The sequence below is a fragment of the Phaethon lepturus genome, unplaced genomic scaffold (genome assembly GCF_000687285.1).
Source record: "Phaethon lepturus isolate BGI_N335 unplaced genomic scaffold, ASM68728v1 scaffold3180, whole genome shotgun sequence".
Taxonomy (NCBI): domain Eukaryota; kingdom Metazoa; phylum Chordata; class Aves; order Phaethontiformes; family Phaethontidae; genus Phaethon; species Phaethon lepturus.
In genome coordinates this window covers 22,952-49,503 of record NW_010512429.1, presented here as the reverse complement: position 1 = coordinate 49,503, position 26,552 = coordinate 22,952, and the positions used below count along the sequence as shown (strand labels likewise).

At 37.6% G+C, this 26,552-nt stretch overlaps 1 protein-coding gene across 11 annotated transcripts in view; it reads left to right on the top strand.

Annotated features, from left to right (window-relative positions):
- The window catches only part of CREM (cAMP responsive element modulator), a 31,015-nt gene extending 6,397 nt beyond the window's left edge, over positions 1-24,618 (top strand). The window contains exons 3-9 of one of the 11 annotated variants that reach the window (XM_010286786.1): positions 2,509-2,655; positions 6,795-6,886; positions 7,029-7,174; positions 13,526-13,714; positions 19,713-19,745; positions 21,631-21,787; positions 23,901-24,618. In XM_010286786.1, the coding sequence (XP_010285088.1) occupies positions 2,509-2,655; positions 6,795-6,886; positions 7,029-7,174; positions 13,526-13,714; positions 19,713-19,745; positions 21,631-21,787; positions 23,901-24,045 (909 nt within the window). In that variant the 3' untranslated portion in view covers positions 24,046-24,618. Of the gene's footprint in view, positions 1-2,508; positions 2,656-6,794; positions 6,887-7,028; positions 7,175-13,525; positions 13,715-17,632; positions 17,723-19,712; positions 19,746-21,630; positions 21,788-23,499 lie in introns of those variants that run through there. The other 10 variants (XM_010286778.1, XM_010286801.1, XM_010286817.1 and 7 more) reach the window with 10 other exon arrangements.
- Positions 24,619-26,552: the final 1,934 nt, after the last annotated feature.

The following is a 26,552-nucleotide window of genomic DNA, read 5'->3' as shown; positions in this document are numbered from 1 at the left end:
CCCCACCCCCACCCCCCCCCCCCATTTAATCTCCTATCTGAATTAATGGGAACAAAACAATTTCTGCGGTGATACTGTAAACTTTAGTCTAAAAGAGTATTAGCTGAGTGTGGCTTTCTTGTCTGGTCGTACTGAATAAGGAGCTTTTAAATGACTGTGGTGTTTCTTAATCTTTAGTACTGGCTTGCTTCCTGATTATATGTGCCTGACCCATTGTGTACTAAAAAGAAGCTCATAAACTGTTCACCTTGTACTGTTTTGTGTGTGTTGTACTCAGAAGGTTCTTTTTGATACACAGAGTATTGTACCAGATTGCAGCTCTCACAAAGATAGCAGTAAATCAAAATGTTTGGTGAAACTGCCTTTGTAAGGTTTTGAAAAATTAGCATGCTTTGTAAACATTTAGATTGCTCCATGCCCTTTCCTTGAAGCTTGGGTTTAGGATGATCACAGAATCATTAAGGTTGGAAAAGACCTTCAAGATCATAAAGTCCAACCATCAGCCAAACACCAGCATACCCCCTAAACCATGTTCTGAAGTGCCATGTCTACACGTTTTTTGAACACTTCCAGTGATGGTGACTCCACCACCTCCCTGGGCAGCCTGTTCCAATGCTTGACCACTCTCTCCAATTTTTCCTAATGTCTAGTCTAAACCTTCCCTGGTGCAACTTGATGCCATTTCCTCTCAGCTTTGATGCAAAATAGATTGTACTCTTCAGATCTCTGAGACTTTCTAGATCTCAGTATCAAATATCTATTTCTGAATAATTCCTGATAATATTAATACTTGTTTTATAGGTTGGGAAAAAGGTTTGTATGTCCTATTTGCATGTTGCCATTTAATGCCATTTCAGGAGTGATCATTTCCATTTCAGGGTTAGAAATGCTCTCAATTGTTCAGTTTCCTGAAAAGCGGTTCAGTTTCCTATTAACAGTTGAACAATTATATAGTGAATGTTGACAAGATCTTGTCTCTGTTTCCTAGAAGCATCGTATCCTCAAGATAATTTGAGCCAACATCTGGTCTTTTTGATAGTAGTGCATCTTAATAGTAATTCAAATTTTTCACTTGCCTCAAGACAGGAATTTTTCCTAAAGAAACAATGGCTTACGGACCAGGAATGAAAGCTTCTTTAATATTTGTAATTTAAAAAAAACTTCGGTGTGAATACAGAAAAATACAAATCTTTTTTTAACTTTCTTTAATATACTCAGCATTCATCAAATTTTTCTTCTCACTGTCACCTCTTTTTACTGTTCCTGGTCATACCAGATACCTTGTGGGGCTGAGAACAAAGCTAGGAAGGGAATAATACCAGAATTTTAGATATGAGTCTTTGTTTCTTCTTACACATGCAGAATTAGAAATTAGTTTTTTCAATGCAATTTGCTTTGAAAAACACAGTATCTCTTTTTATTGTATGATTTATGTTTGTCATTCTCTTCATTTTCTGAGTTTAGACATGCTTCATCACACAGAACTTGAAATCAATCATAGTGTTTCCCCTTTGCTTCAGTATTTGTTTCTCTTAATAGACTTAACAGCAATTATATAAATATTGAACAATTTCTTAGCCCGTAGGTGTTTAGCTGTTTCTTAATGTATTCATCTTCAGTACCCATGGTTGAGAGCCAAGGGCTGAGGAAGGCTGTGTGTGCTCTAAAATGTCATCAGGAAAAGGGATCAGGTTATCCCTGAATAGAACACTTTCTTCATCTGTGCTAGTGTTAAAGAAGATTCAGCTGTCCTTCATTTTTGTTGTTGTATCGAAGCACTGATACACTCCAACTCTGTTTTTCTTGATATATAAATATATAATTTAGTAAAGAAAATCAATTTACAAATCCATGTATTGCTTTACTTAACAGTTGGGGTTTTTTTGCTATCGGAAAAGTTCTTATGTCTCCTGAGACACCTATCTGAAAAGCGTAACTTCTTGCTTATCAAGCAAAGCAAAACCAAAGCAGTTCTGGCGTTTTGTAACTTCTTGCTTATCAAGCAAAGCAAAACCAAAGCAGTTCTGGAGTTTTGTAACTTCTTGCTAATCAAGCAAAGCAAAACCAAAGCAGTTTTATTTTTTGTTTCCTGACTAAGAACATTCTGCCCTGTATGTTGTTGCAGCAACATACCAGTTCAGTGAATATAGTGATTTTTTTTTTTTTACATTTCTTGAGGTTCTTCCTAACTTTCATTCTAGAGACAGCAGATTTAGTGTGTGATAGCTTAGGGCTGTTTTTAATTGAAAAGAAAACATGAAGTCTCTGGAGAAAAAAAAAAAAAAAGATTTGCAATTTGTTAGGGGACAGTTTTAAGCTGTCCATACCATTTGGAAACATACACACCAAACTTTTACTAGTAAAACTAGTTTATTTCCGTGTGTGATAATTACACACATCTAAGCTATTTTAGATATGGCATCAAAACCAGTTTTAGTATAACTTCTAAAAGCATTTGCTGAAGTCTTAAGGCATGTTACTTAAACACGATGATTGTAATTTTTGCAGGTTTCTGTAGCTGCATCAAGTGCTGGAAGAGGATCTCCAGCTGTAACTCTAGTGCAGTTGCCTTCTGGTCAAACTGTTCATGTCCAGGGTGTCATTCAAGCCACACAGCCCTCAGTCATTCAGTCACCACACATGCAAGCTGTTCAGGTTAGCTCTTTTATTGTTACATTTTCATGAATATTTGGTGCCTCATAACTCTTCCCCCCAAACCCCATCTTCAGTTTCTCTTCATTCCTACCAGTGCTGCAAGGTTTACTCATATGGTGTGGGAAATGGCAGGGAGAAGGTGGCAAACTGCCAACCTGTAGCAGCTCTACAAGCATTGTGTAGCGATTCCTTAATGCTTCCTGTTTATGTTTTAAGAAATTGTGTCTTGGAACCCTGAACTTACACAACAGCAAATTTGTGTAATAACAAGGCCTTACTTTAGCATATCTTGCAGTTTTTCTGTTTTGTGATATTCGATGAACATCATGTTTCTAATAAGACTGCAAGTATCTCATGTTGTATTTTTGGAGAGCATCTGGATGTAATGGAAGTAGAAGTATTGCAGTCAAAATAATTCCTTGTTGTTTTTAGCAAGCCCTGTTAGAGCATCTGGGATTGCATTTTGTGAGTGTGGATATGCAAAGACCAAAAATAAGGGCAGCCTCAAAATAGACATTTATTTGGCAAATCTTCACATGTTTAAATAGAAAACAGGGACCAATGCAAAATGCTTAAGAGTTTTCAAAGCTTTTAAATACTGAAAAAGGCTAGAGAGAATGAACCTGCAGTGTTTTGAAAATGACTTCGCCTCCCATTGGTGTTTTTCTTGTAGCTAAGAATGCCTTTGCTCTAGTTTTCTTAAAGTCTGATTGTGAAATGTCAACAGAATTGCTTTTTGCAAATAGAATTGATATGTCTGGTAAGAGAGGCTATACGCCTGTTATGTGTGAACTGTTTTACCTGCAGTCATTGCAACACATTAAGGAAAAGACATGCGTTGTCACTGTTCTTGAGAAGCCGCCTTTAATCACAGAATCATTAAGGTTGGAAAAGACCTTCAAGATCATCAAGTCCAACCGTTAACCCAACACCACCATGCCCCCTAAATCATGTCCTGAAGAGCCACGTCTGCATGTTTTTTGAACACTTCCAGTGATGGTGACTCCACCCCCTCCCTGGGCAGCCTGTTCCCATGCTTGACCACTCTCTCAGTGAAGAAATTTTTCCTAATATCCAATCTAAACCTCCCCTGGCTGTTTGAGACTTCTTAGTAGCTTTCAAGTATAATAAATAAAAAGGCATATGTACATATGATTTATCTTAGTCATTAGAGAAAAAGAATAAAACCCTGGCCAGATACTGAATATTTTATTTGTAAGCAGTAGATGTAGATGATGGGACCTGGTGATGTTTTGAAATTCTAGATCACTATTGACAGGCACAATAGATGGCAAGAGACTTGGGTTTGGTCAAACTTGAAGTCAAATCAGAGTATTCAAAATAAATACTTCTTTTTCATGGAACTCTTCCTACCTGTTATTTACTAGAGTTGACTTTATCAGATAAGCATGTTACAGTCATTCCCAGTTTCCATCACTGCTTTTCTGCAAGTCAGTATAGTTAGAACATACATGCAAAAATAGAGGACTTCCTCCAAAGCTCAGAAGGAGGAATTTCTCAGGAATGTCTTGCCAGCTGCTGCTGTGTCTTCTTAGGGGAGTGAAAGTTGACTATTTGTTCTGTTGAGTGTATTCTGGCTGTCGTCCCTTTCCCAAAGGAGCAGAGACAGGAAGGCTGTGTCCTGATTAATACTGACTGGTTAGTTCCAGGGTTTTGCTTTGGTTTCATTTGAGTGTGCTAATGGCAAATAAGGTGGCTCCACAAGAAGGGCTCGGAGATGCTGTAAAAGACTCTGTTACAGAGGTTGTTCAGCCCTTCTGTGATGCTCTTAAGTACTTTATCCTGCCACCTGCCATTTCCTCTAGATCATTTGTCGTTAACTTGATATCCTATCTCTGCCAGACAGTGGGGAACTTGGGAAATGATGTCAGTTTAATTAAAAGAAAAAGAAAAAAATTATGCTGAAGGTTGATGTTAAAGCTTGCATGACCTCTCCCTCAAACACCTGCAGCTTTAAACTGGAAAGTGTTCAAAATTTTTTCCTGTAATGCTGTTGTTTTTAGGATGGAAAAAAATGTTCCTTACTGTTTTGTTAATGTTGTTTTACTTATAGGAGGGTTTGAAGTTCAGATATTTGCTATTGTTATTTGTTTGTCAGATATTTGTTACTGTTATTTGACTTTTTTACTTGCTCCCCCCTATAATGTGTCAAGTATTGGCAGACTAACATGAGCTTGAAGTTAAATTGTTAAAATGCGGAGCAGTGTGGTAAAGTTGAAGTCTGAATGATGCTCAGGAAAAAATGGCAAAGGTTTCCATTGGTTAGCGTTGTGAACATGGTTGCTTGCTATCAGAACAAACCGAAACATTAAATTTATCTCTTTGATGAAAATTAGAACTTTTGAAATTTCTTGCAGAAAATGTCCTCTTCCGCATTAAAATGCTTAAATCGTCTTGCGATTTCCTTACCTTCTTCCCAAAATATGACTGTTCCTGACTTCTTCGGCCATCTTCATAAACTAGGGTTGGCTATTGGTAACCCCTAGTGGAATAGGAGGGTTTAAAGGCACTAAGGTCTTGTTTTCCTGCTGTATCCTGGGACAAACAGATTTTTTAAATTATTCCCTTCCCCCCCCCCACCCCGCAATGAGAGTCCTCTTTTAAGATAGGATGCCCAGGCTCTTGGCTGTGTAATACTGTCTTAGTTCTGAAGGTTTATGACAGAAGCTTGAATGTCAATCCACAGTTTGCTGTAGGACACTGGAGAGAAATGCCTTTCAGAAGATCTCTTTGCTGGTCAACATTGGTCCATCCTGCAAAAAGATGAATACAAACTTCTTGAAGCTCTTGTGTCTCTGCCAGTCAGCTCTGAAGTCTTGTTCGGAGCTATACATCTGCAGACACGCAGAAGTACCTCTCATTATTTCTAGGTAGGTTTTTTTTTGTTAGGCAGGCATGGAGTTTTAATGACATTTCCTATGTATTACCTAGCAAAATGAGTCTACATTAAATATTTTTACACAGAACTGGAATGTAATAAAATTAACAAATGAAGAGACAATTTCATTCTGCAATAACCTGTATTTCTTTCAAAGTGTAGTTTCATAGGTTTGAGTTGGGGTGTCCCAAGCCTATAAATTTCCAGAGCCTTCCAAACAATCCTTTTCTGTTGAGGTCAAGCAGGTTTTGTTTCTAGCACTGAGCACTCAGGCCTGGCAGCTGCCTCAGTTCTAGAGCTCTTCCTTGTTTTCCCTGAGCTGCAGGAAGCCTCCACTGCACCCAGGTTGAACACTTGAGCCTTCTAGTCACTTAACTCATGTTTGTTGAGTGTTCACTTAACACTGCTTAGTCTGAAACTGCAGTCTGGTCTTAGTGTGGAAAACGGCCTTTTCACATAAACTTTTCTGCACTGTTTCAGTTTGGAAATCTTTCACGCTAATAGTTCAGAGTAGCTAAATGAATGAAGAAAATAGCATGTTTTCCTTGTTCAATAATCACTTTCATTTCTGTGTAATAGGACAATTGCTGGTAAAGAGTGTGATTCAGCTCCGGGCCTTAATGTTGTCTCGGGTATTTTAAGAGAAAAAGAACCTGTGAAAATACTACTAATGAATGTCTGAGAAAATGAGACATTATGAACTTGTCCAGGGTTTCTAAAACTTGCACAATCAATACTCGCTAAGCAATGTATTTGTATTTATTAATACGTTTGTTAAGTGTAATAAATGTGTATATTTAAATAAACTTATTTTCTAAATAGCTTTGGTGTGGTTGTAAAGAGGCTTTTGTATTGTATTGCATTAAGGTGCATTACTGCAGTATTCTGTATTTTAAATGTTTAATTTGACTTTAAAAGCTAATTAAGTTGTATAATATTTTTATCTTCTGTCTTCAGTACTTTTTCTAGTGGTCATTCACAAAAAAGTAACCCAGATTATTTTGTTGAGGTTTTTTTTTCTTTTTCAAATGGAAGATGTCATCTAAGTGGCTATGTGTTGCTAACTTCATAATTTATGATTTGCTTTGGAAAAGAAGTTCAAGATCACATGATTAATGATAAATAAGTGCACAAACTTCCTATATGCAAACATGGAAGGAATTTTAAAAAATAATCTTTTACTCTGTTGCTATCTTCTTTTTTTATGAAGTTACGAATTTCAGAAACTTTACTATTGCAGGTAGCATCGATTGCAGATGAATCTGCAGAATCAGAAGGGATAATTGATTCTCAAAAACGTAGGGAAATACTTTCAAGAAGGCCTTCATACCGGTAAGGGCTTTTTATTTTGGTTTTGCTGGTTTTTAAAGGCAGCTTATATATTACAGCAAAACTGTCTGATAAAAGCCAGTGACTTAGTTTCCTCATGGAAATGAAATTTCACATATATAAAATTACTTATATTCTTTTTTAGAAAAATTTTGAATGAACTCTCATCAGATGCTCCTGCAGTACCCAAGATTGAAGAAGAAGAAAAGTCAGAAGATGAAGGAGCACCTTCTGGAATTTCTGCAATGGCCATGCCAACCAGCCTGTATCATACTAACACAGGGCAATACAGTATGTTTGCAAAGATACTATGTGATGTTGCAGCACATATATAGGAACAACTTTGTTTCTAAGGGTTCCGTAATGAAGTAGAATTGTTGGATTTTGGTGAAGAAGAATGAGGGCTTCTGTATTTATAAATATTTTCAACTTTTATAATTAATTTTTCCTAATGGGCATTATAGACTTTTAGTCTGTTTCTTGTCATGTTTCTTGGTTGCTAGTTTTAGTGCTTCTAAAACTCCTGTGCATTAAAAATGTGGAGGTGAGGCTCAAGTGAAATGAAAACTATTGACAGTTTTATGTGAATGTTCAGTGTATTAGTCCTATTCATTACATGAAGTGACAGTGAGTTAGACTTTTTTAAAGTGCAAGGTTGGAATATGAAATTATTTCTTAACCTTGAATTTTCTTTCTTAAAAGAACTATGTCTCTTCCTCTCTGATCGTCAAGTATGAACACTTTAACTTCAGAATTAACCTAAATTGTGGTCTCCAACATTTGATATTTCATCCAAATGCAAGTTAAAAGTTAGATTCACAGTTCTGTTCTATAGATTTGTCGGGTTTTTTTATTCCTGCATTTATGTTAAGTGTTGCATAACTCGCTCCCCATAGCTTCCTTGGGCTTAATCTATCATCTAAGGGATAACTCCTTTTTCCAGTTATGTATTGGATAAAGCTTTACTTCTACAGTTACCTTTTTTCCCATGTCTTTTCATGTGTAGACACACTGAAATGCAGGTATTTTTTCCTTTGATATAATGACAGGAAAATTGAAAAAGAAATGCTGTGGGTTTTTTCCTGAAACAAGGTAACAGAGGAAGTCTATTAAGACATAGCAGTAGTGTATGAAAGAGGATAGAATGGTTCTCCAGTTGCATTCTAGTCCCCCTTAGAATTCTTCAGTTATTTTTAATCTATGCAACTAAAGTAATTATCAACTCTGAGAAAGCAGAATTTGCCTATAATAGTATCTACCCCTTCAGCATAGACAGTAATTTTGCTTGAGCTCCTAAGCTGCTTTTCTTACCCTTCTGTAAGGGTATGTACAGACATAAATAAATGTCTGCTTCATGATGTTCAACATCTGAAGCGCTCTTTTCTGTGGACTTGTGGTCATGCTAAATTATAGTTATCCAGTACAGAATCTAGCGGTATTCTTCACCAAATAAAATTATTTTCTTCAAATTTTGAATTATAGTTTTGGTTTGGCTTAGGTTTAGTTAAAATAATTTGCAGTTTCAAGGCTTAAAAAGAAATGCTATAGTGTCTGTACAGTGTTCTAGTGAGCCTTCAAACCTTTAGGATTTCTAAGGAAATAGGAGTTTAGGTTTCTTAATCGTAGATTCCTCTAGGAAACCAGAGTTGTACTTTTACTACCAATGTCTGGCAGGAGGTGATTCTTAATCAAGGATGTTTTAATTTGAACATAGCTATAAATCATAGTGACAAGGAAGTGTATAAAAGAATAATGAAATTCACAGGTTTTGCTATCTTGTTCAATCAGACGTTTACTTCTGAGAAATCAAGCAACAGAGTGCATCACCAACAATGTGCTTGAATTAACAGAGTCCACAAAAATTTAATTAACTCTCATTTATCTCCATTTAAACTTGGCTTTTGCATGAGCCAAGCATAGAAGATTTCTGTTTTATGCTGCTTTTTCTTTTAAGAAGTTATAGTCATAGCCTAAAACGTGCTGTATGTTTAAGGTAATCTAACTTTTTCAAAAGGTTCTCGGCCATAATGAGGCATTGCTTCAGGATGCAATGTCAGCCTTCATGGACTCTCCTGATTCTGGCTCAGAAACTTTGTTTTGAGAGCTTTGTCTTCCTGGAAATGGTTTTTGTTACCTAATTTATTAGTTCTTTTTTTTTTTTTTTTTTTTTAATTTAGGTTCAACTTTGTCAGTTAAAATATCACATATCTTTTGCATCAGTGAAATCTGTGTGTTCTCTCCAATTCTGGTTAGGAAAAATTGGTACCAAGTGGTAGCAAGGCTGGTCATCTCCTTGTAGTGGAGGGGGTTTTAATTTGGAATTTACCGAAGAGAGCTTGACTTTTGACTTCTATTCCTTACGTGTATAAGGCAGACATCTGCAGCATTTCTGAGCAGCTGTCCTGTTAGCTGCCTGTGATCCTCAGGAACTTCTATTAGGTAAAACCAGGAACACTGTGTGGGAATGCAGCATCTCCTGTGTTGATTTCAGCCTGGATATGATGCAGAAGGTCACTATATGAATCTTTTATTTTTACATCTCCTGTCAATAACTCTTTACTTCTGCTTACCATTATTATACGTGAGTACTCCTCTCTTCTTGGCCAGCATTGCTTGCACGGGTTCTCTTGTGCACGCATCCAGCAGTTTATTCATTAAGCTTGTACAGCGTCCATGGCAATGAAGAACTTGTTTTGCAGTGTCACTACAGCCATCTGTACTGTGCCCTGGTTTAAAACAGATATCATATGTTGCTACATTTGCCGATTCCTTATTTTCTCTACTGTTCTCTCTACTCCTGCATAGGAAAGGCAGTTTAGTTGAAAAGATAATTTTGACTGTATGTTGATGTCTGGATGTCTGGGATGACTATTTTTGGAAGAACTGATAAGTAAATCTTTCTGAAAAACAAATGTATTTGTTCTGTTAGCAGCAGTGATGACTGTTATTTGCTTACTTTTTACCAGGCAAAACGGTATGTTGCCATGGTTTCCAGATATCTTTTCTCTCAGAGCTTCTTGGCTTTGGCTTATGGAATCAGACAGAGTGACAGGCATAACCAGCTAGATAAAACGTCTTTCCCAGTTACCTCCATCAACATAAGTGTTATCCTTCTGTAAGGGGAATGGATAGTTTTGCATAAGGCGGTATCTTCTGTATGAGCCTTGTAGCCTGATCTGACTACAGACCTACTCTGTTGGCTGTAGTTCTGTCATGTTGGTTATTGAATACTGAAAAAAAATTGGTTTGCCTCACCTGTGGTGGTGGCCTAACCATGCAAGAGTTGCTTGTTCAGTGGGAGCGTGTGAATCAACTGCCTCCCCACCCCATTGCCTACTTGTGGATATTATGATGTTCTGTCTGAAACAGTGAAGAGAAATGAAGATTGCTAGTTCTTTTGCCATCTGTTTGGGTTGCTTGCTGTCTTAGGACAGGTTTTTAGCAATTGGAGAATTAAGAAATTTTTGGGGAAAGACCAGCTTTAGCTGCTTTTCCCAGTTTGGAAGGGAGGGAAAGATCTGATTTTTCTAGATTAGACCTGTTGACTATACTCAGAGAATGGTATTAGTGTTATCTTCAGTCCTAGCTAGAAGAGAAGATGCCACTTGCATCCATCCACATGCATGATGTGTAACTCCAGGGACTGTCCCAGAAAAGTTCTATACTCATCATAGAAGGTCCAGTTTCCAGAAGAGCTTCTGTAAGGGAGACAGTTACTAGAGTTAATCCACTCTTGTTTAGAAAGTACTGGATTGTGATTCGAATGAATAATTGCAGGACAGCTGTGGCATAATTGTTTACCCAGGCTCACTGTGAAGCCAAGAACTTTGTATGATTCTGTGCTGATGTTTTACTGCTCAGGAACCCAAACTGACTGCTTTTTATGTGGTATGGTACCGTGATGGTGTAGACGTACCATTTTTGGTGCTAACTCTGTGAGAGACAGAATTCGGCTGTGTATAACTTCTCTGGGAGGTAGAAGTGACAAATGCTGCTGGGAAGCTGACATGCTGCTGGGAACCTGCTCTTGTCCTGGATCTCATGAAGAATAGAGGAGACAAGGATTTATTTTTCTTGCTTCTCTTTTTTCCGCCCTGCCCCAAAATGGGGCACTTCCTACTTTGGAGGCCAGACCGAAACAGCATCATGTTGGTTTTTTTTTTTCTTTTTTTTCCCTCCTTTCTTTTCTCTCCTTAACCCCTTATGCAGCCTGTGTGCAGCATCCAGCTAGTTCCTACATTATACGTTCCCTGTTCCAAGGGTAGGACCCAGACGTCCATGCTGAACCCTGTTTAGTATATTAGGTAGGGCTCTGTGCTTCATTCAGCATAAGAGGAATTCCCCATTTGCTGGAAAAAGAGGCTAATTTAGCTGCTGTGATTTGGCAGTTTTGGTAGATAACTCTACTGCACTCTCAAAAAATTAGCTGAGCTTCTAGTAGTTACTATGGTCTAATTTACTAATAAGGGTTTACTAAGCAACTGTTAGTATCTCAGTGCTCTTCGAAGTGTTATTATCTGCTGTTGCACTTTCAAGATAACCTACTGTTGTCAAGAAAGAACATTGGAAATCAGCATCTCCAAAACTCATATGGAAGTCTAACAAATCATGTATATATCATATATATATCAATAACCAGAACTGAACCTTCAAGAGTGTCATCAAATACAGTGAATTTGACAGTGAAATCAGAGAAGTTGGCAATCCTGAATCTGTGTGTATGTGTGTGTATATATATATATATATATATGACTCTTGTACCATCTCAGACCACTTGAAATACAATGACAATAATTGTAGTTTAAATATCTTTTGGGAGAGAAAGAAGTTTGTTACTTCTTGGCAATTGGGTTCTCATCTAAAAGTTCCAGGAGTATTTTAATTAAATAGGAGATATGGATTTGATGGGTGGACCATTCAGTGGATAACGAATTGGCTGGATGGTCACACTTAAAGAGTTGCAGACAAGAGCTCGATGTCTAGATGGAGACCAGTGATGAGTGGTGTCTGTATTGGGACCAATATTATTTAACATCTTTGTCGGCGACATGGACAGTGGGATTGAGTGCACTCAGAAAGTTTGCAGATGACACCAAGCTGAGTGGTGTGCTTGATACTCTAGAGAGAAAGAATGCCATCTGGAGGGATCTTGACAGGCTAGAGAGGTGGGTCCATGCAAACCTCATGAAGTTCAACAAGGCCAAGTGCAAGGTCCTGCACCTGGGTTGGGGCAATCCCAAACATGGATGCAAGCTGGGTGATGAGTGGATTGAGAGCAGCCCTGCCAAGAAGGACTTGGGAGTACTAGTGGATGAAAAGCTGGATGTGAGTTGACAATGTGCGCTCGTAGCTCAGAAAGCCAGTCGCATCCTGGGCTGCATCAAAAGAAGTGTGGCCAGCAGGTCAAGGGAGGTGATTCTGCCTCTCTATACTCTGCTCTGCTGAGACCCCATGTGGAGCATTGTGTTCAGCTCTGGAGCCCTCAACATCAGACGGATGTGGACCTGCTTGAGCAGATCCAGAGGAGGGCCATGAAGAGGGGGGCTGGAGCATGTCTCCTATGAGGACAGGCTGAGAGAATTGGGGTTGTTCAGCCTCAAGAAGAGAAGGCTCCGGGGAGACCTTATTGCAGCCTTCCAGTACTTAAAGGGGGCCTACAAGAAGGGACTTTTTATCATGGAGTGTAGTGATAGGATGAGAGATAACAGTTTTAAACTGTAAGAGGGTAGATTTAGATTAGATATTAGGAAGAAATTCTTTACTGTGAGGTTGGTAAGACACTGGACCAGGTTGCCCAGAGAAGTTGTGGATGCCCCATCCCTGGCAGTGTTCGAGTCCAGGTTGGATGGGGCTTTGAGCAACTTGATCTAGTGGCAGGTGTCACTGCCAATGGGAGTGGGGGTTGAAACTAGATTATCTTTAAGGTCCCTTCCAACCCAAACCATTCTATGATATTTCTGCTCCTAACAAAGACACTGTTAACTTCAAAAGGAATATACAATTAATAACTTCTGTAGGGAATTTGATTTTTGTCTAAATATTTAATTATGGTGAGCAACACAATATGGATTTTTTTAATGAGGAAAGTATATTGCTTTTGTATTTTTCATATTGCTGATTACATGATGGGGGGGGGAAACCTTTGTTCTGTTTCTGTCTTTACCTAAGTATTGGACTCTACAGCTTTGTACAACTTGGAAAAACATTGTTGGGCTAGGCATTCTCTCACACTAAGGGAGGGATTGTGAGTGTAAGAAGACTTGTTCTTCCTTTGTCTAGATGTCTTGGGTTTTGTTTGCGTGAGTTGATAAACATGGCTTTTTCTTTTTTCTTTTTTAAGAAATAGATTTTTTACATTAGTTTTTAAAACGACGATTCTGTATGGCTAGGAGCTGCTATTTTTTCTTTTTTTTCTTGTATTAAAACTATTTTATGAGAGTTAGTATTTCTAGAAGCATAAAGATAAAATGTGTGGAACACTGCTTTTTATCTATTACATACATGGCATGTACTGCACAACAATTGATATTTAGGCAAGGAGAGGACCAGAAGTCCTGTTGGACAATGTTTATTTTAAAAAGAGAGATGTGCTTTTTATATCTCTTTCTATTGCCTAACTTTTCTTTTTCTTTTTATGTTTAGTTACTATAACTCAAGGTGGTGCAATCCAGATTTCTAATCCAGCCTCTGATGGTGTCCATGGACTACAGGCATTAACAATGACAAATTCAGGAGCTCCTCAGCCAGGTGCCACCATTGTGCAATATGCAGGACAATCACCTGATGGCACACAACAGTTTTTTGTTCCTGGAAGCCAAGTTGTTGTTCAAGGTATATTTTATTAGTCTACTCCATTTTAGTTTTTTCATATAAACCTATTTTGCTTAAAAGGCCCTTTATTTTGCATTGACATTACTGCACTATTAAATAAAATATTTATGCATAGCAACATGAAAGACAGCCTTAGGAGCAGTTTCTCTGCTCAGTAAAGCAGCTACTTCTTTTGATTAAAAAAGTTACGAGGAGGAAATAACAGTATAAAATCACTTTCTGCTTTGAGTTCTCTTGTCTAGACTTTAAGAGATAAGTTTAATTGCAGTAAAAGTGCTGTACAGATTGAAATGAGATGTAGAGGCTGTATCTTATTTAATATATGAAACTAATTTGGGTTTTTTTCAGCAGTTAATCAATCTTAATAACACACAAGTTCTGAAGTTCTTTGGATATGTTTAGGGCAAAATTCCTTGCAACTTATGATTCCTGTAGTTATTAGAAAGGAGATCCTTTACTCAAGCTGATTTTCTTACAGAACGCTTCGTAGGTCCTATAAAATGCACGCATGTTAATTAAACTGTGAATAGTGAATTCTTGAACCTTAACTGTAGTTTATGCGGGATTTTTTCCCTTCCACTGTTCTCAGCCTTTTGGAAGTACTGAGGGAGATTGAGAACCAAGAACCGAAACTCAGTCTTGGGTTCTTATCAGTACCAGAGAAAGTAGGGTTGGGATTTGGGTAATGCTGAGGAAAACCTTTGAAAATGGGGAAGAGATTTCTGTATGGAGGTTCTAAATTAATGACTGCCATGGAGTTTGTAGGGAATTTATTTTCCCTTTTCACTTTTTTTTTTTTTATCTGTACAGAGAAGTAAGGAAGGGAAGGCTGTATGAATGTTTTCTTAAGCCGAAACAGCTATCTGAAATAAACCATCAGAAGAGCTAGGTAGACTAACTATCTATTCATGGAGTGGACGAGGGTTATCAACTAAATGTAGACACAGATATCTGAGATAGTTGGGGAAGTCCAGGTTGAGGTGCTTTTTTTTTGGCCCTAATATGAGTGTTTGAAATAAGTTTTGCCTTTAAGTGGGTGTTTCTCTCCATCTGCTGTAAAGGAAGCCCAGGATGTAAATAAAGCTAATAGCTTGCACATATCTGAACTTGTTGAGGCAATGCTAAATAATGATACCAAATTTGAATTCTTCCATTGCCTCTGGTTAATTTTTTGCTGAAACACATTGTCTTTCCAAGACTGTTCAGAAGCATTTCAAGGAAGCTCTAAGACTATAATATGAAAAACCCTAAACTAAAATGTTAGTTTTCCTCATGCAGAGAGTACTAGTATAACTTCCCTAAACAATATTATGAATACATTCTTAGCAAGGTCTTAAGACCAAAATTTGGCTGTCCCCCAAACAAATTTCCCACTCTGGTAGTGCATGTTTTCTAAGTATGAGTCCAATATGTTCTCTATACATGTGCATACATATCCCTTAAATTAGAGGACTTCTCTGTCTCTCCAGGTTGACTGTAGTATTTTGTATGTATTGCTGTGATTCTTCCGAGCTTCAGGGGCGGCAGGAGTGCAGAGAGTGCTCCTCAGTTGTTTCCTAAAACCTCCCCAGTCTGTGAAGAAGCACTGAACTTAGGGATTGTATCTGGCAGCATTTCAGTCCTTGGGAATTTCCTTTGACTGATCTTCCTTTACAGACTCTTCATTACGGGGCTGTCCTCTAACCTCCCTATTCAGTCTCAGTGATACGCTCGACTACTTGATGGTAGAGCCCATTAAGTGTCTTGCCTGTGATGAACACTTTCAAAATGGATTCAGAGGCAGTTACTGAATACCTGCTATATCCTGTTTCTGGAAACTTCTAGATACTTTTAAGTAAATTGATTTGTTCTCTGTCCATGATCAGAGAAGTTGACTCCCTGGAATTCTCTGTTCCTTTGGCCCAAACCAAGTCTAGTGCTTTAGTGATGCTCATAGTTATTGACACGAAAGAAAAATGCTACATAGCATATACAGGGAAAAATACAAAGGGAATAGTAAGTGAGCATGAAACTCAGAGATGATGAGATAAAAGGTTTCAACTTATTGTACATGCTTTTGATACTGGAAAATCTTTTAAAAAATCTTTAATGAAAAAAAGACTACATAAAAATAGTATGAAAGCACCTGAGGATGTTTACAGTAATACAGATTTCTTTATGGTAATAATTGCATATTGTTAAAAAACCTGAGTTATTCAGGATGGAGTGAGACAATGAGATGAGTATACAGATCTTTAACATGTCCTTACTACAGGCCAAGTTGCTTGTGCTAGAAAGTCTGTAGGAATATAGTTTATGAACATTTGTCATTTACGTACACTTGGTAGTTGACTGTTCACCTAATATCATGATAGCATAGATTATAATAGGAAAGCAACATTCTGCTTAGTAATTATACTTTTATAGTGGTTTTGGGTAGACAGCATATAAATTTTATTAGTAATAATCATAGAAGTAAAAGAAAAAACAAACAAACAAAAACAAACCAAAAAATCAAGTATCAGTCAGAGCAGAAAAAATCTGTTTCAGAATCTTTTAGATAGAGTATGTATTTATGTTTTATTCCTAAAGTATTTATTGATGAATCCCATGTAATAATGGATGGCATCACATAAACCCTGTGCTTGATATTTTCTGATAACCTGCAATGGGGAAAAAGGATTAGTATTAAAGCATCAAAGGTGTTGATCCAATTGAGTGGTATTTCATTTGTTGCAAGTTTACACTCATAGGCAAAATAAGAGGCAGTTCTCATGTCCTGACGGCTTCCCAATACAGGTTAAGAGGTTTTTTGCTAGCTGAAACAAAACAAAGTGTTTAATTACTAGTGAAAATGAGTGTACAAAAGTTCTATCAAAAATCATTCTGTTGTGATCTATGTGTGTTTTCATAATATGGTCAGTGATATGATTAGTGATACTTGAGATCTGTGGCTTGAATTTCATGTGTGCTTCAGTTCTGATCTTCTGTTCATATGATCCTGAAGTGGTCCTGTAATCACAAGGTGCTCCTTTTTTGCATTGATGCTTCCATTATTGCTGTCCTTGGCGTAGTTTCACACTTAACGAATTACCAGTCTGAATTTCTTTTATTACAGACAAAGGCCTTATAAGGTTGCTATGCTCTACATACAGACCAGTGCCTGGACTGGTCTGAAATTAACTTCATTTAAATTGATGTAAATATGGAGTAGTTCTGTTAGATCTGAGACTTTTTTATTTTTTAAAACTAAGTCAACCAGATCTCTTGGACTTAATTCGAAAAAGGAGGGAATGGGGGAGAGGTAGCCCTTGTCCAGAGTTACTGTTGTGCCTTTTACAGCATCTGAAATCACTAGCTTTGGGTTGACTGACTTTGTTGGAGCTTTCTTCAACAATTTCTGAAACTTTTAACTGAAATTAAATGAGTGGGTTGTGGGTTCCTCCCCACTGCAAGGAGCTTTAGCCATTCATTTACCTATTTGTTATAGCATATTAACCTTTCCTGTCTTGTGTGTCTGTCCAGCAAAGTTCTCTGCCTTTTAGTGGAATTGCTCCGATCAAAACAATTGCATGTCTTTTTAAAATTTCTCTATTTTCTACCCAATCGTGACTTTATCATCCTGATTCATTCATGAATTCTAGAGCCACATTTTAACTTCTGTCAGTCGGTGCTGTGAATTTTCAGGTCTTGCTTCACAGCCAGCTTTGTGGTAAATGCTTTCTGTAGCTTTATGAATAATTCAGGGCAAAAGAACAAAGCTAGGCTTGTAGAAATATGGAAGAGGAAGGAAAAAAAAAAGGTTTACTGGAAAAGAAGTTCTCTGGGCTGCAGTTTCAGTGAGCTGTTCCAGTGACAGAGCATATTAATGACAGTGGTAAGCAAGTGAGGTCACTGTGATGTCAGTGCTCTTGCTTGTAATCCTGCACATGCTTGCTAGTTTGGAACAGTTCATGCTGAGCTCTGGTAGAGGAACAGGAGAATCGTGTGTGCAGAAGCTGATCATGGCTGTAACAGGAGATGAAACAGGTAAAAATTTTGTTAGTCTTTTACATTATATTTTTGGGTGTCTAAGCAGTGCTTATTAGTTGGTATTTGTGACATTTTCTTTTGAACCTGTTGCTGTAACTCTTTCATCGTTCAAAACTGCTACAAATAGCTTGTGGTTATGTCTAGTCAGTGTAGGATTTCAGGGCAATTTTAAGTTTCATTTAGGGGTAAAAAAAGTCACTGTTAGTGCATGAGTTCTTACACAGATTGATTCAGATAATTAATCTTCACTATTTGATGCAGGATTTTGCTGAAAAATCCACCACTCTTCTTTTAAATTCTTCTTTATTGTGGAGATAGTCATATATGTTACTATGTTTATAATTGTTTTCTATTTTGTAAAAATGACACTGCTTTTTTGTTTAGCAATAAACACTTCAGATTTGATAGCTAAAATAGGTTTAAGCATGAGAAAGGTGTGCATTGTTTCAGTAGTGTAAATAAACGCTATGCTTTCGTTATTAAAGAAAATACTGAACACAAACAGATTTGAGAGAGAAATAATTTTAAGTATTGTAATGCCTGCTTGTTTTCTCCTCCACTGTTAAAATGGTCTGTTCCTCAGCTAATTGAGTTCAAAAGGCTGACGTCATTAGATTTCCTGGAATCGTGTTGCAGTAGGGAACTGGAAAAGTTAAACTCCAAACAAGATACACATTGACGTCAGCTCCAAGTCATGCTGCGATTTAGTCAGTTCCTTTCTGCTCTGTCAGTTGCCTCCGGCAGATCTGTAATGTTAACCAGTTCACAGCCGGTACCTACGTGCTGCTGCTCATTGCTGGTACATATTGTTTCGTTAATCCAAAGATAAGTATCTTCTCCAAGTCCATGGTTTATTTTTTTTTATGCTCAAAGGAGTAATGATTCATGCCTTGTTTAGCCAGTTTAGTGGTGAAGTTAAAAATCCTTTGATAATCTAGCCCCATCTTTATGACTCAGAAGGGGAGAACAGACGTGCTAATACATAGCATGCATCAGGCTTTTTTTTCTCCTGGATAGTCACTGAAAGAACTGAAGTGCAGGGATGCTCTCTAGTGTTCAGCAAGTTACTTTTTCCAAGAACCTGCTGATACAAGGTGGTTGATTCTTTGGGGTTTTGTTTGGCGTTCTTTTGTGGGGTTTTTTGGTTTTTTTTAAATTCCTCAGAGCTTAATTTACAAGGCTAGTTGTACTCTTCTGAATTTGGTTTGGTTTTTCGTTGGTTTTTTAGTTGTTTGTTTGGCTTCCTGTTAATAATTTCCTTTTTGTAAGTCTTAACTCAAGCTTCAGGTTTTCAGTGACTTTTTAGTCCCTTGCAATTTTAAGGAGGAAAAAAAAAAGGTGATGTGGGTCCATGCATTAGGGAAATACACCATCTCCAGGTTTGTTGCTTTGTTAACAGTCTCGATCCTATGCCTGATATGTTAGGAATGGCTTTAAACCTCCATGGAGCTTAATTAGAAATGGCCACAGAGGTTTGTTAGGCTGGATCAAGGTGTGTAGGATTTTTGTCTCAGATGCTGAAATGGAAGGGACCCTTCTCTGTAATATGTGGATACACTACTAGACTTAAAATACCCTTGAAATAATTCATAGTTTATCCGTCTCTGCTTAAAGCTGGTTTCATCTTTCCCGATGTCTTATTCAGGGGAAAAAGTATTTTATTGTAGCTTTTTGAGATACTATAAAAAAATTTTGCAGACTTTGAAATAATTGATTTACAATATTATATTGTAAAGCACACACTACCACAGAACTAGAAGATATTTTGTCAATGCTATGTTTTTTGTTGTTGTTGTGGTTTTTTTTTAACTACAGTGTCTGTGTTTACAAGGTCTGTACCACCAAAATGGTTATTTATCTTTGTTACCATGCTGGTAGGTTTACAAGTAAGCCAACTGTTAGGCAGTGACAGACACTACTGGAACCTGGTCAAACTATTCATGCAACATGCTGTTACTTACAGTGGTGTTTGGTGATCGCAGCTGAGATAGGGACTCACTTTTGTTAAGCCATGTTGCAGGTGCATTATCACACTGAGTCCTCTTAAGAGCAGCAGTCAGTCCTGTTAGCTAACATCTGAGTGTAAATCACAGACAACAAAGTAGCTGGTCTTGCCAGGCTGAAGTGACCTCGGTTATGGGTCTTTCCCCATGACTTGATCTGCAAGATGATTCACTTGGATTTCTAATTCATTTTAGCTAATGTAAACTAAGATAACATCTCTTTTTTACCTAGTGATGAGAGATAGAAAAAGGTAGCTCTTACGACAGAGTCAGTAACATGTATGTAATGTGGCCAGCATACATACAGGTGAGCCTGAAGTTTCTAGAACTCCATTTTTATAAATAGTAAGCTGAAATATCGTCCCATTGACATAACTGGGACTGCTACTAGATGTGGAGAATTTAAAGAATTAAAGGGTTAAGTAATTCTCTTGTAGAGGAGAAGAAAGGAAGGGAGAAGACCAAGCCCTGTGTTCGTGGGGCTGCCTGTTAGTGCTCGCAGGGCTGTTCTGGGCTGATTTCTCTCTCCCTCCCCCATTCCCAGGGCATTATCTGTAACCCAGGTCAGTTCACAAGTCCAGTTCATCTTGTAATTCCAAAAGACTTCTACCCACAGGACCAAGAGAGGTGCACAGTGTTTAAGCTGATAATGATTTCAGGATATTGTAGTCTAAACACAGCTTGATCCTATTTTTTTGTATTTCATTAGTGAAGCACCTGCCTGAACTTAATAGGAATAATAATAAAATTTTTATTAAGTTTAGGTTTTGGTTTGGGGTTTTCCCCCTGTAGTTGACTGATGTCTCTTTACTGCTCTACCAGTCAGCCTTCCCAAAGTGTTTTTGCCTACATTTTATTTTTCCAAGTTAAATTTAACCATTATTTGAATATTGCTTTAAAGAATTAAAGTCTAAATTAAGTAAAACATAACAACTCCTGAAATTTGATCTTTTATATACAGTTGCTTTAATGACAAAAATTGAAGTTTTGTTCTGCAAGAATATAAAATATGGAAAGGAATAGGTAAATACTTGCTAATAACTTGAAGAAGGATAATTTTGTTGTGGTGTTTTTTTTTCCCCTCTCTCCATGTCAGACAAGACACACGTACTTTCACAGTGTTTTAAAGTTGGGGTACCTCATGTAGGGACAAAGTACTTCAGAAATACAGATACGAGGTGAGACTATCAGAAAGGTTTTGGTTCCAAGTAACGTGTCAGATGTCAGATCTGTATTTAGCTTGGGGAGAGCTCAGAATTGGTAGGCTCGGGAACTGAATCTGAACTTTTGCACTCCGATACTGTGCAGCTACACCCCTTCCTGTGCAACTGCCACTACCTCCTCTTGCCCGCTAACGCTGCAGCATCCTATTTGTGGTCCTCTAGCTCAAGGAACATACTTGTGCTCACCATGAGCATTTATCTTTTAATTTTGGCAACAGCATCTCTCACTTGTTTTCCAAGGGTTGCCAGACTGCTGCTGTAAAGGGAGGAGAGGCAGTAAGGCTGGTACTGTTGCTGTCACAGGGAAGGAGGAGAAAGTTGACTTTTGAAGCCTTTGTTAGAGGACACGGATAGCATAAACCTCAGTGGCTGCAACAGCAGGACCGTCTTCTCATGGGATTGTGCAAACAGGAAATAAGTGTGGATGCTCTGACAGCGTTTCTCAAACAGCTTTCCCTATGTTGTCTGAAAAGAGCCATGTGGAAGCTTTCACAGGCTTCAGTCTCGCTGGCTAGTGGGGTCACAATGCTAGAGCAATTTAGATAACTTATTGTACAATGTGAAAATAAATGCTGGTAAGATAACAAATACAACTCATCAACAGAAATCTGTTATGTCCAGAGAGACTTTTGCATAGTTCTTTTCTGACTAAAGTTTAAATTGTTATTCTTTTATACAGCTGCCACTGGAGACATGCCAGCTTACCAGATTCGAACTCCCGCTACTACTTTACCTCAGGGAGTGGTAATGGCAGCCTCACCAGGGACTTTGCATAGCCCTCAGCAACTGGCAGAAGAGGCAACACGCAAGAGAGAGCTGAGACTTATGAAAAATAGGTAAGACTATATAACAGTTAATAGTCAGTGTTGCAAAGAAAAAACCAAAACATTCTAATTAGTTTTTCTTCTTAAGGTCATGAGCACTGCCTGTGATTGACAAAGGGAAGGCAAGAAATTCTTTGTCAGTCATCCCACATCCTTTATAGCATTGAGTATTGGCCGTTAACTCTGCAAAGTTAGTGTTGATCTTACCACTGTGGATTTTTCATTCTAAAATATTATGGTAATTCAGAAATCAGTTTTAGTGTTGTTCCTTTGTGAGAATTCTTGTGATGATCTGGAGGTATACTTACTGTTGAAATTTATTATTTTTTTCTTTCCCCCCTACTGCCAGTAAAATGACCAGTATGGGTTTGTTCATCTTGAAACATCCCAGCAAAGAACTGATTAGGAAAATATCTGAGGATCTCATTAGCAGCTGTCCATTAATGGTGCCGTGAAGAGGACTTACTCTAGGATGGAATGATAATTATAGACTTTCCTAAATACTTGGCTACTGGGATAAGTTATTGCGCAGTGCCCCTGTCATTTTGTGAGGCATATTGTGTGAGGTGGCTGTATATTTTTTTAATTATTTGGCATGGACTTAACTGTATGCTGTGAATGCCAGTTTTTCTCTGTGCATTCTTCTTGCTATGCTTAGGGGACACTTTTTTTTTAAATGTGTAGCCACTGCTATCAATGGCAGTTAGATTAATGGAAGAAATGGACTGTTATGCAGATCTCTCATACATTGAATAGCTACTTGCCTTATGATTGAATTAATGGTATTGCTTTGCTCTCATGCCTGTCCTTTATTTTAAATTACTCACGAGCATCGCTGCATTGTTGTGCCTCCTTTTGTTTCTCCTCTCTTCAGTTTCAAAACTAGCATCTATGTTATCTCTCATATAACTTGCTGGAAAGTTGCACTCTCACAATTTGACAATTTATCATGTTCCAAGATGCTAAAGGAGTGGACTCCCAAACTTGTAAAATTTCTTCTAGCATTGAATGCTTTCTCAGTCACATGCTTCTGAAAATACTACATAAAATGTTTAGGTTAAATATAACAGAATTCTGAGCAGAGCTATAAGAATGGCTCCAGGTGGCTATTTGCCAGCAACAAAAAACTCCTCAGATGCATGTGGCTGAAATGTGCCCAGCTGAACAGTTCTAAAATGCTAATAAATTGCGTTTGTTTGGACTTAATTTTACTGTAGATTGTTACATTAAGGTAAAAAAATTACAGCAGGTTGTAAGCTTGGCATCTAGCTTTTTATCTGAAGAGAGTAGTGTTATGCTTGTATTTTCTGAAAGTAAATTCTTTGGTTTTAAGATCTTGATTGCAGAAGATAATACTGATAAACACACAAAATGGAATGTGACTGGAAGAAGAAATGCTGCTTTCAGTCTTAATGTTTAGTACAGCTGAAGTCAATACGTTATCATTTACTCACTGTTTTTCTTGGTTCCTCTGTGTATTGATTCCATCTTTCTGTTTGTTGATGCTGAATTTGTTTCAAGTTCTAGTTGTTTTGAATTGTATTTTAACCACGCTATTGCTTATGGCTGTTACCTGCTGTTCTGTTTGTGCAATCCCAACAGTTGGTGGTGGTGGTGGTTGTTGTTGTTATTGTGGAACTGCAGGGTTTGCAGGTAATTTCATTTATCCAGTCTTTGCCGTATTGTGGCTGTTCCTGTAGTCATTTGCCTTGTATTGGTTCCAGGGAAGCTGCCAGAGAATGTCGCAGAAAGAAGAAAGAATATGTCAAATGTCTTGAAAATCGTGTGGCTGTGCTTGAAAACCAAAACAAGACTCTCATTGAGGAACTCAAGGCCCTCAAAGATCTTTACTGTCATAAAGCAGAATAACTGTCTTTCATTTGGACCTTGTTTATTATGAACTTTAATCAAGGCATGAGAGGAAGCAATTCTACAGATTGCCATATGAACTTGAGAAAGAGACACTTGAGGCCCTTGTGGAACCCAGTTTTGCTTAGCGTTTTCAGACTGATTTGGGAGATATTCCAAAATTTGGAACTCTGTCATAGTCTCCATACTCTGCTGAGCTTTCTAATGGCATGCAAATTGCTTTTTTGTTTGCACTTTTTACTTCTGCTTTTTGCAGGGAAGCTGCTAAAGAATGTCGACGTCGGAAGAAAGAATACATAAAATGTCTGGAGAGTCGTGTTGCAGTGCTAGAAGTTCAGAACAAGAAACTTATAGAGGAGCTTGAAACCCTAAAAGACATTTGCTCTTCCAAAACCGATTAGTAAAAATATTTATTATACTGTGAACTGACTAAAATATGTCCAGTTGCTTTGTAAGGCAATACATAGCCAACATGAATTATGGCTTTCTCTTTGTGTCATTTATATTATATTCCAACTTCTAACATTCCTGAAATGCTTTCCTGCCTTTTGTCAATTCATAGCTCTAATTTCAGGTTTTTTCATGCTCCTCCTTTCCATCTCCCAAGGAGCCAAATGTTAAAAAAATGTAACAAAGTAAAAAAGCGCATAATTTCTAAGAGCTGTTTTTTTGCCATATATTTACATATTACTTTTTACATGTTACTGAGTGTCCTGCACATACCACATATTTTACAATTGTTTTAGCTGAATCATAAAGATAATGCATCCAGTAATACAAGAAAATCAAACAACCCAAGGTATCTCAGGAAAGAGTTTATAAAAGAATGTTATGATTACATGTATGTACTAGCATAGTAGTCTACAGATGATTTTATGGCATATTTTTATATTAGTTGCTTTGTGGAAAAAAGTATTGTATTGCTGTCACCGAGTGCCATGGTTAAAGATAGTTTTTAATAGAAACATGTTGTTTAACCTGTGTAGTGTCTGATTTCCTTTAAACATCTGCTTATTTGACATGCTTTAAAATCCATGAGTATCTGGAAGAGGACAAAGGAAAAAAGCATATCTAAACTTGTGACGTGATGTAAAGTATATTGTAAATACCTGAAAGAAGCTGTCTGTTATATGGCTGCTATTTAGTTAGATTTTATGTAGTCTGTAGAATACTTGATTTATTAGAGGTATATATATCAAAATTCAGTTTTGCATCCTGAATGCTTCATGCTGTAGCTTCTGGACAGTTTTAGACAGTTGCCTATAGCGAAGGCTGATGGTGTAGTTCTTTTCACTCTTTCTGCAAAGTACTGAGGGGGAGTAAAGGTGACTTAAAGAGGAAGCTTTCCAATAAACAGTAACTATCTGCTGATTCACAGGGTTCCGGAATAGCCTAAAGATGAGAGCTGAAGACTTTACAAAATAAACCCTTGCTTAAACCAGTATACCATTCTGGTAAATGCAGTACGTGCCAACTTTCCATTGTGCTTTGAAAGAAAATAGTGCTTATGCAAAACTGCTTCTGGGTATTTCTTGAATTCAGGGATGATCTGATTGACTGTTGGCCAGTACAGTCTATGAGCCAAGTATGTGGGAGCTTTGCTAGAACTAGCAGCACCATTGCCTTACTGATGTGGGAAGGAAGGCTTAGTTCCTACTTAATTGGGTTTACCGAGGGGAGTATGTGTGTGTGGAGGGGGAAAGAGATGGAATCTTTCCTTTACTAAAGTCACTGAGACTTCTTCAGTTAATTTAAACTGAATTCACATTTAAACCAATCTTCCAATCTTCACTCTGTGATGCTGTTGGGGTGGGGGGTGGGATGTATCTCTTTTTTTTTTTTTTAAATCTGGTTTTCTTTTAGCTTTCCCAAATTACTTGAAATTCACAGGATAACTTTCTCGAATCTGTTGAAAATCCCACAAGGTATTTAAGTGAGACCATTTGTAAGAACATTTATTATCTCTCACATTCCACAGACACATCGGTTGATGTAAAAAGGAAATGGGCTGCCTTTTGGGGTCACAGGTTCTGCTTCAGATCTGGAACAAAAGTAAAGTACACTTTGAAACATCAGTTTCACTGCGAAAATACATCTTAAGTGCTAAAGTCAGCAGAAGGTCCGTGTTGCAGCCTCTAGAGTGCAACAAAAGTGTCCAGCAAATTGTTTGTTGGGGCTCTTATCACTAGAATCTGTTTTCTGTTACAGGTAGGCATTGCTCCTGACTCGCAAGGGATTTGGAAACCTAAGTGGAAAGACACTTGTGTGCATGGTGGATGTCTCTCTAGTAAAATCTTCTCTTAGCTTTATCTTGCTGATAGTATTTGATATTAACTGTAGTTAGACATTTGATAGGAGGAGTCCTTGTCTGTTCTACATCTATGTAGTCTACAGTCATTTCTTTGCTGATACTTTTAAAACATTTTGATTATTTTTTTATTTAAATAATCACTTGTGCATGGGGGGTGCTTTGTTAATAATGGGAGCTAAATCCAAATGCTCTTGGCATGTGTTTGGTCATTCTGGAAGACTCCATTTGATCTGCTTATCTGCACCAGGGAAAAGTATCCTGCTTCAGAAAAGCCAACTGCATAAAACCTGGCTCATTTAAACTAAGACTAGGAAAACAGAAAAGTTTATGACGTATTCTTTCATTCTCAGTAATTCAGTTTGGTATAGCACTAATTTTGACAGAATTAGCAACACACATTTCTGTATTTGAAAGTGAGAATGAGTGAGTTTGTTGGTGAACAAGAACATTTAAGAGGTACGGTCGGTACAAATGCCAAGAATTTTTTGTCAAATTGCTATGGCAAATATTACTACTTAAAACAATAAATCCAGTTCTGAACTGGTTTAATAGATATACATTGAAAACTTTGTGAGAGACTACCCTGAGATTAAATGA